The 16041-nt window shown below is 41.7% G+C and overlaps 2 protein-coding genes across 2 annotated transcripts; both read right to left on the reverse strand.

Moving 5' to 3' along the window:
• Positions 1 to 6186: 6186 nt before the first annotated feature.
• On the reverse strand, positions 6187 to 9817 carry thumpd1 (THUMP domain containing 1). Its single transcript, XM_040145385.1, has 5 exons — positions 9096 to 9817; positions 8211 to 8388; positions 8046 to 8131; positions 7168 to 7330; positions 6187 to 7029 (listed from the first exon to the last, which is right to left on the reverse strand). The coding sequence occupies exons 1-5, from the start codon at positions 9300 to 9302 to the stop codon at positions 6698 to 6700; spliced, it is 966 nt and encodes a 321-aa protein (XP_040001319.1). The 5' UTR covers positions 9303 to 9817; the 3' UTR covers positions 6187 to 6697.
• Positions 9818 to 11224: 1407 nt separating this feature from the next.
• eri2 (ERI1 exoribonuclease family member 2) lies at positions 11225 to 15902 on the reverse strand. The gene is made up of 9 exons (XM_040145379.1): positions 15707 to 15902; positions 15313 to 15377; positions 15136 to 15216; positions 14906 to 15033; positions 14629 to 14791; positions 14181 to 14281; positions 13665 to 13746; positions 13475 to 13563; positions 11225 to 13002 (listed from the first exon to the last, which is right to left on the reverse strand). The coding sequence occupies exons 1-9, from the start codon at positions 15727 to 15729 to the stop codon at positions 11506 to 11508; spliced, it is 2229 nt and encodes a 742-aa protein (XP_040001313.1). The 5' UTR covers positions 15730 to 15902; the 3' UTR covers positions 11225 to 11505.
• Between the last annotated feature and the right edge of the window lie 139 nt (positions 15903 to 16041).

Raw genomic sequence — 16041 nt, forward strand, 5'->3', positions numbered from 1 at the left:
AAAGGTTAAGCTTTAGCTAAGGCTGACAGCTACCTTCACTTGATATAGCTCTCTTGCTTTCGGTATCTAGTTGGCTGTCTCTCTGTGGCAGAAAGCACAGTTACTGTGGTTTTGATCTTAGCTTTGTCTTGTAATTACTGTTTTCACAGAAATGACACATTTCTCTGGCATATTTTTTATACTGTAAAACAGCTGTGGAAGATTGACTCTATTTTTACCAAACTGTGTAGGGAAGTTTAGTTTCAAACTTAAAATTTAGGTATAGGCAGCTATCTTTGCGCTAGTATGTGTATAGTCAATGTATGTCTGCCATTTCATTAACACTACCATCTCTCCACCTGCAGTGTTGTTGCACATGCGTTTACCGAGCATATAACTAAAGCTATATCTGAAAAGTTGATTCTGAAATCCAGTCATGTCAATATTATTGACCATCTTTTGCTTATAGCAAGCCAGCTAATTCGAATTGAATTAATAATGCGTATACTGTGTGATTAAGGTCAAACATTGTCTTCACATGCTTCAGAGGTTTAGAAAGACACGTCGTTTCACATTCTAGTTTCTGAGGCATTACTAAGAGCTGATAACATGATTGGAGATGTACTGGCAAAGTAGTCTACAGTTTTTACCTGTGAATACGGGGCTTCTAAAGATTATGTTGCCTGCAGAAGTGGGGTTTCCAAACAATTATATTGACCAAAATTAGATCTTCAGAATCTCTGTGCCCCTCAGTTATACGCTTAGCTCTTCCTGTTTATTCATACATCCGTGTTAGACTAAGATCAAGTCTCATTAGTGAAATGGGGCCTTGATCCACCTCCTTTTAAGCACTGATCATTACATGGAGGAAAGACAGAAAAGTAGTCAAAGCGTTTTAGAGTCACACAGCTGACGTCCCAGTTCTGCCTCCTCCCCTGAGTCTCGTGTTCTCCAATTCTTCCCAGGTCTCTATTCACATCTTAGCTCGGCATGCTGCCCTCCTGCCTTTCTGCCCCCACCCTCCCCGCTGTCTAACTAATTGTCAAGGTTCTTGTTGGCATTATGCTAAAATGCGTCTCTCTGCAGCAAAAGCCGTCGGGTGATATGGAAGGTACCCTCGGCAAGGACTATTCCACTGAATGAGTGAATAAACTTGAGTGTGTGGATGGGAAAAGCTGCTCTAAAAATTTTGCTGTTCGCTCATGCTCTCTCGTCTTCCCATGTCGTAGATCCCTCTCTACAACTCCACAAACTGTTCCGTGGCTGTCCTAAAACCAAGCCCACTATCTCTCGTCCACGTTTCAATCCCACAAGCAGTCATTTACATTCAAACAGCAACTTCATCCCAGGTAGTAAGAAAACTAATTTCCCCACATTAATAGATCCCTTAGAAACGCCCACTTATTTCCTCCATAAAATACTTACCATAATCCTAATCAACTAAATCCGTCTGCTGATTGCTCCCTTTCTGCAAAGAAAAATAAGAATGTTTGGAATCAATTCGAGCACTCTTGGCCTACCTGTAGGATTGTTGGGGTAACAGCTAATAGCAACGAGCTGACAGGCTGTAGAGGGTTGATAAGCATTTCTCATTATCGAACCCCATTCACATAGCTGGCTGCCACATACACACACAGACACACACGCACACACACACACACACACACACACACACACGCACACGCACACACAGACAATCTCTCAGAGTAATAGATGTTCTCCAAAATATACTCCTCTCACAGTAACAATAGATATAAATAAATAAATCATTGACGGTGCATGTGTGTGGGGGAAAAAAAAAAAAAAGGCAAAGCATCTGGAAAGCTATAAACTGATGCATACCTAGACGGGATAAACAAAATAACAGAAAAGCCGTACCATACAATAGCTCGGCAGGAAAAGACCAGTTTGGCAAACCTCATGATCGCTTTTTGTTGTGACTGTCAGACATGCGGTTTCAACCCAGCGGCCATTTTCGAGGCCATAATTTGTTATCAGGCAAACGGTACGTTTAGCGTCTTTCAATCAGCGTCGTTCTACCTTAGACAAGTTTGCCGGTTGCCGGAAGCAAATGCAACTGTCCCGTGCTTGTTGTGTATCTTCATGATTATTGAGCGTCGCACAAGCGATTTTCAGTGCTTGTGACGGATGCACCGAAAGTAATGCAGCCTAATGTGAATCACAGATATGCAAATGCAGAGATACAAGCATCTCTGCTTTAAGAGGTCTGACAATTATGCGTACGGCAGATGTTCCTGGAATATCTGGACTAGGGAAGCACCAGTATCATATTTGTCTTTCATGTAACCCAGACCTCTAAATCACCACCCACGTTTTGTACAAAATGTACATGTAGAGTGGCTTCAGAAACTATTCGGACCCCTTTGCTTTTTGCAAATATCCTCACGTTGTAGATTTCATTTTAAATTTAAAAGAAATTCGATTTTTCTCATGATCTACACTCAATTACCCCGTAGTGACAATGAAACTATGTTTCTAGAAACCCATTTATTGAAACTCAAAAAACTGAGATCTCTCATTTCCAAAAGTATTAAGCCACTTTGTTGTGGCACTCCAAATTGTGGTCAGGTACATCCCGTTTGCTTTAATGATCCTTGAGACGTGTGTAGAACTTGAATGGAGTCCACCTGTGGCAGACTGAATTGATTGGACGTAGTTCAGGAAGGCACACACCTGTGTATATAAGGTTCCCGCAATTCACACTTCGCGTCAGGACCAAACCTTCCTTCCCCATTTTATTAGTATCTTATCTAGTTTCAGTAAGGCTTAGTGTTTGCATTGTATTGTCATGTCATAATGACATGCGTCACTTTATTCTCCTCTTTAGTTCGACATTTCATGCTTCCATGCAAACTGTACCCTTTTTGTTAGTACTTGGCACCTCTTTTGACATGAGACTAATATTACCATATAAGTGGGACTTTGCGGCAGCATAAGGGCAGCACATTTGGGTGCAAAGAAACAAGCGGCCGGACCGATAAGAAATTAAAGGCGTTGAAAAAAAACATATTTTCTCAGTCGGCTTCTTCCGAGGAACAACGAGATCCTCCATGAGCACAAAATGCTCTGCCAAAGTTGAAATGGTTTTGCTTATTTCACGCCAGCGGTCCCTGTACTTGTGTGTTTTTGTCTGAGGTTTTTTTCACTGGTTTGCAGTGGGTGGCTTCTCTGTCAGGAAAGCTGATCTCACGCACCTCCATGCACCAGTCGCCGTTTTTGAATCAAAATGTGATGACAGTCGCGGGGTTGTTTGCTTGTGCTGTCGGGCCACTGCCAATCAAATTTCATAAAACAACACCCACACAGTTCTATTTGCAATTAGACTGAGTTTCTGAGCGAATAGCTCCTAATCAATAATTATGAATTATTTCATAGATTTTTTTTTTTCAAACTTTAACTTTGTTGTTGTTGTATTTAATCATAAATACGGCAGATTATGATTTAAATTTTATAACCATGGGCATTTTAAGCACATGTACATTTACTAAGTGAAATCGGACCTGGACCCGGTCCTAGAAATGCTCTGAAGTCCAGCAGAGCCTCGGCGTGTTCATTCCGCACTGAGAGAGAGAGAAGACTACAGTTGTGAGGGGGCTGAGGCCGTTGTTCGGGTAAAGTGAGACAAATGAGACCCTGGAGAGCACTACTTAGCCGCTCATAAAGGTCAGATATGGAGCCACACCAGTGGATGCTAATCCTGACCCCGGGGACTGTGTGCACACGCGCCCGTGGATGCAATTGTTTCACAGGCCTGTGACATTTAAACCTGAATGAGCGCACAGTCCTGGGTGGTAGAACTTTGAACAGTGTGTGCATGCTTGTACGCCTATTTGGCTGAAAAGCAGTGGGCTTCGGTGCCCACGGAGGTTTAATTAGAAATGGCCTTGGGGGCAATTAAAACATCAGAGGCTATTTTCTCATGTAGACAACACCAACTGGTTACCACTGTACATATTCTCTTGATTTTGATTGTGCTGTTCCTGGCTAAACATTTAAAATGGTCGGCTTCCACAGAATGTGTTTAATGAACGGAGTGTGCTATCTTTTTTTCCCCCCCCAAAAAACCATTCAGCAATAATAAAAAAATGCCTTTTCATCCATAGGCATCTGTTTTTATTACGTATTAAAATAAGGATTTCACCTGACGGCGGGAGGTATCGTTAAGATGCAGCCACTGTGATATCATTATGAGGCATCACTGTACATTAGCCATTGTGTAGGCTACAGACACTATCTAATTGGTATTGTGCTAATAACACAGTGGCAGGCTGAAAACATGTAATCCTTTTCCCCGTGTGTTGGAGCTATAAGCTTGTCAGCGGGTCACACTGATTGGGGCACCTGAGAGCCCGTGGCAATGTAATTTGTGGGTTTGGGTTGAATGCAGCGGAGATAATGACTGGAGGGTCACAGCAACAGTTCAGCCCAAGTGTAATGAGCAGAAAAAGAATTCACAATTCAGTTAATGCATGTATGTGTTGTGTGTACTGGAGAGATAGAGCTGTATATACAGTGCTTCCTCTTGCGATGATTAATGCCGTCACTGTGTCTAAGGCGTTGTTTAAATTTTTCCATTTTTTGCTTTAGAAAAAAACACGTAAAAATTGATTTATTAAAAAAGTTTCTAATAACTTTAGACTTCAGTTTTGATGCGTCTACCCCACAAATCTATAAACGAAGCCACGTTCTCCCGGTAATATCTTCAAAAGACAAACCATGCAGCTGCTCATGACCTTTGCAGAAGGGCTCGGTGGATTCAGAGGAGAGACCCAAGATAATTCTACAGAAATACGAGCACATTCTCTGGCTTAAACCTACAAACTGAATAGATGCACAGCCTGTGCCAACACGGAAAATAAAAAATACAGAGCGCAGCTCTCGCATGCTGCATTCTGGCCACATCAGCGGCATGGTTCTGGTTTGATCAGTTTCATCCAGACTGAAGTATGTATCAACAATGTCTGGATGGACTGCCATGAAATTCTGTGCTGGCCCTTGTGGTCCCCGGAGAGTAAATGCTAATGCCTCCGGTGATCTCCTGACTTCACCTCTAGAGCCACCATCAGGCGGACCCTTTTCGGTTGAAGTGTCTCATCAACTGGACAGACTGCCATGCGACTTGGAACAGACACTCATGCCAGGGTGATTTGTAATAATTTTGGCCATCCTTAACTTTTCATCTAGAGCCACCATCGGGTCAAAATTTCACTTTGTCCAATGCTTCAGCCTCAGTTGCACCTTGTGTTTAATCCTAATAAGCTAAATGTTAGCAGGCTAAGAGGCTTAACTTAGATGGTGAACATGTTAACTGTTGTACCTGTTAACATCGGCGTAATAGCATTGTCATTATGAGTGCGTTAGCATGCAGTTAGCATTGTGTCAAAGCAGTGCCGGGGCTGTACTGCAGCCTCACAGAGCCAGTAGCATCGCTGCGGGGTCTTTGTCCTGCCACTTCACTGACGGTCTTTTCATAGTTTTCTGGCTGTTCTGGAAATTTCTGACAAAAATTTGATTAAATAATAAAACATGACGAAATATAACAAATTTTATTGAGGCACATTTGCACTCATAAAATTAACCACCTCACCCGAGGCCAGAGCACATTTTTGGCATCTCAGCTTGTAGTGGTTACTGATCCAGTTAATCACTTTTATTCTGTCAAATACTTGAAAATTCACTACATCTGTCATTTTATATTATTGTGTAAAACACCATCCATGAAATTAGTTATATAATCGTTTTAAACCGATATCAAAGCCTATACTCTTCAGAAATTACAAACAATTGCAAGACATTTGGAAAGTTATTTGAACGGTAAGTGATGTAGTGAAGACAATGACTAAATCTAACCAATATTTAAGGTTTTGTGATAAATCATTATTATTCTTGTCACACAGATGTCCATGCCTCCTCAAAACGAGGCATTGGCTCCATCTTGTGGTGCAAAGCAGCACTGCCATCCTAAGGATGACGGCGGTGGTGGTCGGAAGAACACGTCTAAAAGGACGTTTTACTCCATGGTGTGAAATGCAAAAGTCCCAACACCCCAGAGGTGTGGAGCAACATTAGACAGTATGTACTTCATTATGTTTATCTAGCCATTTTCAAATTCCCTTTTTTCCTCCTTCCCTCTCCCCCCGCTGTGCCTATCTCTGAGGCACATTGTATCATTAAATAAGAAAAGGATACCGTCAAAAACACAAGCAGCTTTAATTCAGGTACTGCTTTAGGAAATAACATTTCTTACAAAAACAGTCTATTACTACATGTGACACACAAGCTGACCAGAACCAAACTGTTCTTTTTTTTTTTTTTTTAAATTTAAAATGTCAAAAATAAAATTACATACAAATTAAAAAAAGAAATTCATCATTTTAAAAACAAAAACTTGTGAGCAGTTATACTGCAGAGTCAAATCACTGCTATTTAAAAACAGACATCTCAATGAAGTTGGTACCGATTTATCAAGATATCTTTATGAATAGAAGAAAAAAAGACATTAAATTATATTAGGATCCTGTTTGACTCTTGCCAACCTCATTATCTTGTCGAGTAATGTTATCAGTCATGAACAAAAAAAAAATTACATATTTCCTTCAATTTAAAACAAAAGTTCTACAATATAATGCAACTTAATGTCTGAGAAACGTTTAATCTAACTGACTAACAGACAATCAGTTTCTTCAAATCCGACCACTTAGTCCCCCTCACCTTCACCCTTCTCAACCTCCTCGTTGTCCTGTGGCAGATTTTTGTCATTTTCCTCTTCACCTCTCTTTTCTTCTTGGTTCGTCTCCCCTGCATTCTGTTTCTCCATCTCCTCCGGTTTGTTTGTATCTGTTTTTGCTGTGGTCACATCAGGCTTTGGTGCGTCCTCTTTTACTACTTCCTGAACATTGTACTTTCTATACAGCGTATAGTCTTTTACCACGCTGATGCAACACACTGCCTTGATGACCTCCACAATGATTGTCAGTTCTGGGTTTGTCAAATCCACTTTGTTTTTAGGATTCAGCTTCCCCACAAGACCTGCAGTTGTCAGCAAACAAAGGGTCAATTCAGTTTTATGCGCTGATCAGCAAAAAGGCGATTAAAAGGTCTTTTAAATTTCTCATCTGACAAAATTGCCAGATCAGTATTAGCTGGATTAAATTAAGTCAAAGCTACCTGCAATTGATTTGATGATTTCATCTCTCTTGTTGTGGCTGCTGTTGCGGGCCTTGAAGGCGATCTGATAGGTAGCACAATTTGGGGCTTTGAACCAAGGCTCCAAGAAAGTGGTCAGGTACTTCACCATATCATCCTGGAAGGCCTTGCATGTCCCAGTTACCTGAATCAAATCAAAACAAGGATCACACACTATCAAACAGTATTAAACTTAGATGATTTTTTGTCGATATACAGTTAGGTACATAAGTATTTGGACAGTAACACAACTTTCGTAATTTTGTTTCTGTACACCACTACAATGGATTTGAAATGAATCAATCAAGATGTGAATGAAGTGTAGACTTTCAGCTTTAATTCAAGGAGTTTTAAAAAGTATCACATTAACCATTCAGGAATTACAGCAATTTTTTATACATTTTTAAACATTTATATAACCCCTTGAATTAAAGCTGAAAGTCTGCACTTCAATCACATCTCGATGCCTTTGTTTCAAATCCATTGTGGTGGTGTACAGAGGTAAAATTACAACAATTGTGTCAAAGGCCAAATACGTATGTAATTAACTGTATACGTGAACATTGGTTTTGATTGTTATGAAAGGCTGAACACTCTATATGAACACAAGAGGCAGACTAATTAATGATGCAGGGCTAAAAGTTTGCCCAACTGTTGTGATTTAGACGTTTGCCCTATTAGAAGTGTTATATCTGTAAATGTTAAGTAATGTGTCGTTTTCAAAACCACCCTCTTAAAACTAAGCTGCTCCGAAGTCCCTCAACCTGTCGTATTATAACATCCTTCTATGCTGCCTGTGTTAAGTCACTTGTACCATATTAAAACACATTTAGGTTGACTGTAATGATTTGGCTTCTCACTGGTAGCATCCGAAGGATCACGCGGGACTTCTTCTTCTTGGTGGTGTGGAGATCAGAGAGGATGTGATGAACCAGCTTGTCAGATTCTAGGAGAAGGCCAAAATAACATTATAGCCATACTGCGGAAGGGCAAACCACCAACTACTCATTCAGTTAAACGCTTACCCAGGTTTTGAGTTCTGATGAAGATGACATTGTTTGCCCCGCTGTCCAAAGCCTGGAAGCGTCTCTCTTGTTTAGTTCCAGATGCTTGCAGCTGTGCCACTTCCTTCTTCAGTGCAACGTCAACGTCTTCTTCCTCAGCCTCCTCTTCTTCACTGCTGCTCCCAGTATTATCTTGCAACTGTGTGACCGTGAGAGTGGCACTTTTTCAATATACCGGATTAGGACTGCAAACAACAATGAGTTCCATTCGATTCATACCTTATATTTTTTAATCGTTGCGTCTATAACTTGTCAAGAAAATACAGAAAGGTTTCAAGCCTGCCCAAATTGCTTGTTTCCCCCCCCAACCACGTCCAAGAACCTGAAGACATTCCATTTCTGATGATATCACACAAAGAAAATTTAGCAATTGCTCACACTTGATAAACTGAAACCAGCATACTGTATATCTGTCATTTTTGCTTGACTATTCACTTAAATGGTTGGCTGTTTCAGCGCTGTATCGTATTGTCGGATTCAAGTTTTTGTCATTTCTGGCACTGAAGGAGAAGTAGTCAACATTGAAAAAAAGAGAGCAGGTTTAAATTTAAGTTTAAATTGTCATATGCATTAGAAGCAATGCATTCCACTGCAACGCTGCATCCTTTCTCCCTGGCTACCTTCATACAATGTAAAAGACAGAGACGCAACTAAAAAGTTAAATAAGGTCAAAGGTTTTTTTTCCACTACTGCGACAAGGTGGAGTTCACTCGTTCAACCTGCGCGGAAACTTTTGGAGAGCCACCATCAGAATGGCCTTTTTAGCGGTCAAACGCGGACAGGGATAAGCTTGTGTCCTCTGACCAAACGGCATGACAGGAATCGCTCAAGTGTTTCCTCACTCGCCTTCTCGGGTCCGTAGAGCCTGTCGGCGTATTCGCTGAGCAGATTGAAGGCCTCCGCGGTGCACTTCCTCTCGTTCATGTTGCATGTGATGAGAATCCCCTCCATGCCCACTTCCAGCTCTCGGGAGCCCTTCCACCGTTTGCTGTGGTGGCCGGCCACGTACCGCTTCTTGCTCCGCTTCCTCGACTCGTTCTGCGCGGCTGACATGTTAGCGGAGAGAGGCTTTTTGCGCGCTGGTTACAAACCACGTATTTAAGCTCAGTATAGCAGCGGGCTACCTCCTTGTTTTGGTTACTCCCCTTCGGCTGTATTAGCCGTTAGCTTAACAGCTGAGGCTAACACGGGCGTTTTCCGAGTTTTAAAACAGCAGCGACTTACAGTGCGAAAGCCATGAGAAGTTCGCGGTTCAGTCTGAACATGCACTCAGGGACGAAACTGTGGCTGTTTCACGGTTCAAGGAACGACGTCTCATTCAGTCACAACATAGCACGTTTTCTGGTGGCCCTGTACGGCGTGCGAGGAGGGACAAGAGTCTTCGACATTCTCGCGAAACACAAATATAACACTCGCGGAGCACCTTATTAGGAACACAGTGCTGGTACTGGGTAGTTCCTCGCTTTGCTGTCAAAACAGTCTCAGTTCTCCGTGGCCTTGATTCCACAAGATGTTGAAAAAGTTTCCTTTGACATTCTGCTCCATGTCGACGTGATTGCGTCACATCATTTCAGCAGGTTTTGTCAGCCATGTTCCACCACATCCCAGAGGTGGTCTACTGGATCAAGATCTGGTGACTGGGGAGGCCACTGAAGTACAATGGCCCCACTGTCATGTTCATGAAACCAGCTCGAGACCTTTGCTTTGTGACAAGGTGCGTCATCCTGCTGGTAGTAGCCATTAGAAGATGGTAAACTTGGACCGTAAAGGGATGCACATGGTCAGCAACGATACTCAGACAGGCTGCGGCATTCAAACCATGAGTGACTGGTACCAAGGGGCCCGAACTGTGCCAAGAAAACACTCCTCGTACCATTACCCCACCACCATCAGCCTGGCCTGTTCACACGAGGCAGGTTGGCTCCATGGATTCATGCTGTCAGACGCCAAATTCTGACCCTGCCATCTGCGTGCCTCAGCAGAAATCCAGATTCATCACACCAGCCTACGTTTTTCCAGTCTTCAACTGTCCAGTTTTGACGAGCCTGGACAGGAGTGGAACCCGACGTGGTCTTCTGCTTTTGTGGCCCATTGACTTGTTTTGCAGTCTGAGAGGCTTAACTGCTCGCCACATTGTAAAGAGCGGTTTATCTGAGTTACTGTTGCCTTTTTGTCAGTTCCAACTGGTCTGGCCCTTCTTTGACCTCTCTCATCTAAAAGTTGTTTCCGTCTGCAGAACTGGATTTTTTTTTTTGCTCCATTCTGCATAAACTCTATAGACTGTTGTACGGGAAAATCCTAGATCAGCAATTTCAGAAATATTCAAATCAGCCCGTCTGGCACCAACAATCATGCCACGGTCAAAGTCACTGAGATCACATTTTTCCCCCCAATTCTGATGTTTGACGTGAACATTAACTGAAGCTCCTGACCTGTATCTGCATGATTTTATGCATTGTACTGGTGTCGCCTAATTGGCTGATTGGATAATTGTATGAATGAGCAGATGTACAAGTGTTCCTAATAAAGTGCTTGGTGAGTGCTGTCACCACTTCTCGGCTGCTGTGCATGTTGTACAGCTCATATACAGTAAAGGCTGTGCTCAAACGGAAAAGCAAAATGAATGAAATAAAAAACTTATTGTTCTTATTTCATTAAGCACAATAAGCACAAATGAAACTCTCTTTATTATTATTACTATAATATTACCAACATTTAGATTGGATCTCCAAAGCAATAACATTTATTTTTGCATGACCATGATTATCAGTGTTAACTATCATTTCATTCATGACAAACGCCCAATACTAACGCATGTCTTAAAAATGTATGAAAGCAAAACATTTCAACGTATTCAATTTACAATGATGTGAGGAACGTAAAAGCAACCAATTTGCTTTTTTTGCATTGATGAAATTTGCTAATTGACAATCAATTATCAAAATTGGAATCACTAAGTTTAGCATTTAAAATATAGCCATTGATTTGACTGCTGTATGTACTTCATAAAAGGACAGCTCTCCAATATTCAGTATGCGGCAGAGGAATAAATTAAATGTCCTTCATTACCTCCAAGCATATCTCTTCAGAAGGTTTTTCTTTTTTCCCCCCAATATTAGAGAAGACACAGGTTGACCAACAAAATACAGTTATTCAGGAACCATCTTTGTGAGAGATGCTTATACTTTTCATTGACAATATCTCAGTCTCAGTGTGACTGGTATGATGGAGCAGGTGCAGCTGTTTCTCCGACACGCTAATAGCTTTTTCTTAGTGTTGACCTCTGCTGTGGACGACAGTTCAGAGTCGAGCGGATCTGACAGAGTGAGACAGAGAACGTGCCAGCAGAAGAGGCCGCTGCTCTGCTCTTCATCAGCGACAGCTCCCATTTGAAGAACTCACATCCCTTCTGGATCCTGCCTCCGCTGCCTGACCGGCGAACCGGACAGCAGTAAAACCCCCGGCCATGGTTCGGACCGCCGTTTGACACGACCTGTCGCTTTGAACGACGGCCGCATTCGCACAGTGGGGATGTGATCTTCTGCCCTCCTTTCGCTGTCGCAGAAATTGAGGAACGGTCGGTACACGATGAGAGTGTGTTGGCTGACAGAGAGCAGAGGGCATTCTTTGGGGTGTGCTGAGAGCTACATGAGGGAGGGTGGGAGGACACTGCAGCCTGTTTGGCTGGGTCAGTGTAGATGGTAAAGGAAGACTTTGGAGTCTCTTTGTGCTTCCCGTTTTGCGCGATGACTGGTTTGGGCTTGGCAAATGAGGTACTAGGCGTGGAGGTCTGTTCTGGGATGAAAGGTTTGTGCCTGAGTGAAGAGGGTGTGTTTGTCTTTGATTTTCCTGGGGCTCCATCTGACTTTTCTTGTTGTTGTAGAGAGGTTTTAAGTCCTATTTTGTGCCGATTTGTTTTGGAGCCCCAGGTAAAAATCTTTGGCACAGCAATATATGTATCTGGCTCTGAGATCGGTGAGTGCTGCTCCATCTTATTTAACTGATCCGTACTCATCTTCTTTGTAGATACAGAAGTTGTGGATAAATGACTGGTTTTAGAGTTGTTGTCAGCACTCATATTGCCCCTTAATGTGACCTGACCCCCTGTTAAATGTGAATTGTCAGGCTCTTCCCACACATAACATCCACTGTCAAAATGTGATACGTACTCAGTGTAACACTCTCTATCAGCTTCATTAATAACATAATCACCCGCCAACACCACATCGTCATATGAACCATGCCGCTCCTCTGTTTCCACTGAAAGATCTTCACTCTCCTCCTCCTCCACAAGTTCCACTGTGGCGGTTGTTTTTGAGAGCTGGTTTGGGTGAGGTAGATGAGAAAGGCAGCCCAGAGTAGTAGAACACAGAACAAGGCTTTTGCTGCTGTCACTGTGTGGTGAAGTACCGTTTACCACAACGGAAGAGGAAAGGATAGCGACAGCCTCTGATGTAACTGACCTCCTGCTGCGTCCCCACAGCGGCGTAGTTGTGCCATTCAGAACTGTCCTGGGGGAGATCAGGCTTTGACAGGTTTGAACAGTTCTCTGAGCTGAACTTGAGCTTTCCTTTGTGTCGAAATGTATTATGTTGTTCTCTGAACATGACTTTATTTGACATGATTTAGGAGGAATCTTGGATGCAGAGGGTTTTTTTTGGGTAAGCGGACTTTCCTCTTTATTGGTGTTGGGTTTTTCTTTCTTCTTGTCTGCAGTTGTGTTTCCAAACGTGGGTTTAACCATTGATGCGGTCTAGGAGAAGATGAGAGATATAATCAGCAACTCATACAATCCATTCCTGATTTTTCTTAGAACTGTACTGTAAAAAACAAAAACTTTATTTATAGTTATTGGTGTTATATTCTACAGCTCCTTGAGCTGCACGTTTATTATCTTGGTCTTCCTTCTTTCCCAGTCTCCAGAAAGATGTATTTCTTATTTCACGTTTCATCAAGAGCACAATTTAAAAATTGTACCACATAAAAAGGCAGGAAGACCACAGTTTATGATTCGCAGCAGTCCACTTTTATATTTGTTTATTTATATTAAAAAAAAAATCTTTGCAAAACATTTCTACATGTAAAAACTTTCTGAAACAAACAGGCTTCATCCATGGAGATCTCCATATCTTGTAGTCATCATCCGTAACAGGTTTTGCTTTTGGAGACAGAAGGGGGCTGAGTATTTAGGTGCTTGGATGCAACATTGGACGATGGCCACTCACCCTCTCGAGGCTTCTAGTGATCTTCATCACACACATATCCCTCATCATCCTCGCTGCCAGCTGAGCTGTATTTCGAGAGTCATCCAAACCTGAGGAAAGAGGAAAAAAAAAAATACAGGCTTAGAATATGGTTATTTTCTGTGTAGTTATTTGGACAGAAGAACTTTTGCTCGTTTTTTTTTTTTGGTACCTGAATGTTCTCTCCCTGAAAACTGTATTCCTAGATCTTGTAGTGCCCCGTTCAGGCCTTTGGGTTTCCTGTTGTAAAACAGCTGGAAAATGCAGAAACAGGATTTATTACAACATGAGGGACAAAATAATTAGGTCTTGTCAAACTGATTAGTCAACTGGCAGAAAAGTTTATTAATGAAAATTTGTTTAATCAGTTATTACTTTATTAAATACAATTGTTACAGCTTCTTAAATGCGAAAATTGCTGCTTTTTCCCGCTTTACATTGAATACCACTGGGTTGGGAAATGTTGTTCAGAAAAAATAAGCACTCTGAATAATTCATTTTGGGCTATGGTAACTAAATTTGTCATAATAAATAAAATCAAATAAAATCAAATGTGAAGAAAAAAGTAATGACAAGAATAATTGGTAGATTAATAAATTACAAAATGTATTGTTAGGTCATAATCATAAGTGAGACAGCTTGGAAGAGAGCAAATGTCAAAAGAGAAAGCGACTGAGCTTCCACTTACTCTGTATGTGCTTCTCAGGTCTATCCAGCTGTTGAGCACATCAGGTTTATGGAGCTGCTTGCGTTTACACTCGTACTGCAAACAAACTCCAAGATCCCAGTCTGATACGTGAAGCAAATGGCGGCACATTAAAATTCCTAATGTCACTGAATTTTCCGTATATCGGCAATTTCAATAAATTAAATTAAGTTGAAAATAAAACTCATGCTATTGTTGTAATGTGGTGTTTTGCTGCATGTGATGATGTGTCATTCAAAGTTCTTGTACAAGAGTTGTTATGCCTGACGATGAAAATGGCCTTTTAGTTGACATTTTGTCTGATCTTATCTCCAACGCGGGACGGAACCCCTTAACCGGGCCAACACCTAGTGAGGAGGCTCACAGTGTTCATTACACTGAGCAAGCAGGATTGTAGACCAATAAAAAAAAAAAAAAAAAAGACTTTTACCTGACCATGTGAGAAAAGTACACAGTTTTTGAGAAGGTGACGATGCAGAACACTTCTGTTGTCTATTGGGAAAGACCACACCCCTCTCAAGCTGCAGGTTTTGCAGCCAACGGCAGAACCGAGAAAGACAGATCTGGAGGGGAATCCCTGCCTCAACTTGCATCTACAAGACAGAGAAATGAAGCTGTCAGATGCAACGTAAATCTACATACGAGTCGACAGAACTAGAAAGTGCAGTGGTCTTCGTAGCCGTATAGTTTTGCATATGCACAGACACCTGTGTAATCCCGGTCAGCTCAGTGCAGAACTCGGACAGAATGGGGTGCTCCTGGGGTTGAACATACGTGTGAAACTCAGACTCGACTTCCCCTGAGGAGGTGTTCAGCAGAACGGCAGGAAACTCAACTACAGGAAGGTGGAAAGGAAAGAAGAGAGGGACAAGGGTTATTGGCAATAAGGGTGGAAAAGATAAGAAGAGGAAAACCAAAAAAAATCACTGCTACTTACTAATTTCCTGGCTGTAGTTGTTTTTCTCTCTCCAGCAAGTGGACTCAAAGTCAATCACAATCAGGTATGAAAATATTTGATCTGAGAGAAAGCAGAGGGTGTTACACAACCGCCACGGGGATCAAATTTAAACACCAAGTCTGTGCACACATCATCAATTCATACGACCGTACTCACTTGATACCAATGATTTCTTTGACCCAGAAGAAGGCTGACTCCGCTGCCTCAGTAACCCGAGGTCTCTGTTGAGGGATGGAGGGATTAAAGAAGTAAAAACCGAAGCTTAAATTAGCCCCAACAGAACATAATTTTTTCTTCGTATGAAAATACTGTCACGCTAAACTAAAAATCTGCAAGTTCATGCTGTTTTGGCCAGAACTACTTTGACTTTTTACTGAATAAAATGTGTACAAGTACTGATGACCTTTAAAGACTTTATAGACTCCATACACTCAACTGAACACAAATGTTTAACCTGGATATACAAACGTTTGTCTTTCCAGGTTTGTTATTTGGGTTGGCTGCTTAGCTAGTTAACAGGCTAAAGGCTGGTGGTTTATTAGTTACTTACTTGGCCAGTTTCTTTGTAGACATAACTGTTACTCCAACACGGGAACTGGTGAGATTTTTGTTACTTCTCTTAGAGAAAAAAGTGTGCTATTATGAAAGAGTCTCGGCAGTGGCTACTTCAAAAAAAGGCAGCAAAAATCGCGCTGTTTTTTTTTAAAAGAAAACGATGTATCAATCATTCTTAGCTCGATTCGTTCTGTCTGCAAGGCATAATCAACAACCGAAACAAATAGCCGATCATAGAAAAAATCACGACGTTATGTCGAACTACACTTCCGGCTTTACCACGTCCTATCGAAACAAAGGCATAAACACGAATGAAAATAAATAAATAAA

The sequence above is a fragment of the Xiphias gladius genome, chromosome 15, assembly GCF_016859285.1.
Source record: "Xiphias gladius isolate SHS-SW01 ecotype Sanya breed wild chromosome 15, ASM1685928v1, whole genome shotgun sequence".
Classification (NCBI taxonomy): domain Eukaryota; kingdom Metazoa; phylum Chordata; class Actinopteri; order Istiophoriformes; family Xiphiidae; genus Xiphias; species Xiphias gladius.

Coding starts and splice junctions, on each gene's coding strand:
- thumpd1 (XM_040145385.1), bottom strand. CDS start 9,302: ATGTCAGCCGCGCAGAACGAGTCGAGGAAGCGGAGCAAGAAGCGGTAC. Junction 8,132..8,210: donor CATCAGAACTCAAAACCTGG/GTAAGCGTTTAA, acceptor GCCTTCTCCTAG/AATCTGACAAGCTGGTTCAT. Junction 7,331..8,045: donor TGATCCTTCGGATGCTACCA/GTGAGAAGCCAA, acceptor GATTTGATTCAG/GTAACTGGGACATGCAAGGC.
- eri2 (XM_040145379.1), bottom strand. CDS start 15,729: ATGTCTACAAAGAAACTGGCCAA. Junction 14,792..14,905: donor AGCTGACCGGGATTACACAG/GTGTCTGTGCAT, acceptor TCTGTCTTGTAG/ATGCAAGTTGAGGCAGGGAT. Junction 13,564..13,664: donor TTCAGGGAGAGAACATTCAG/GTACCAAAAAAA, acceptor CTCTTTCCTCAG/GTTTGGATGACTCTCGAAAT.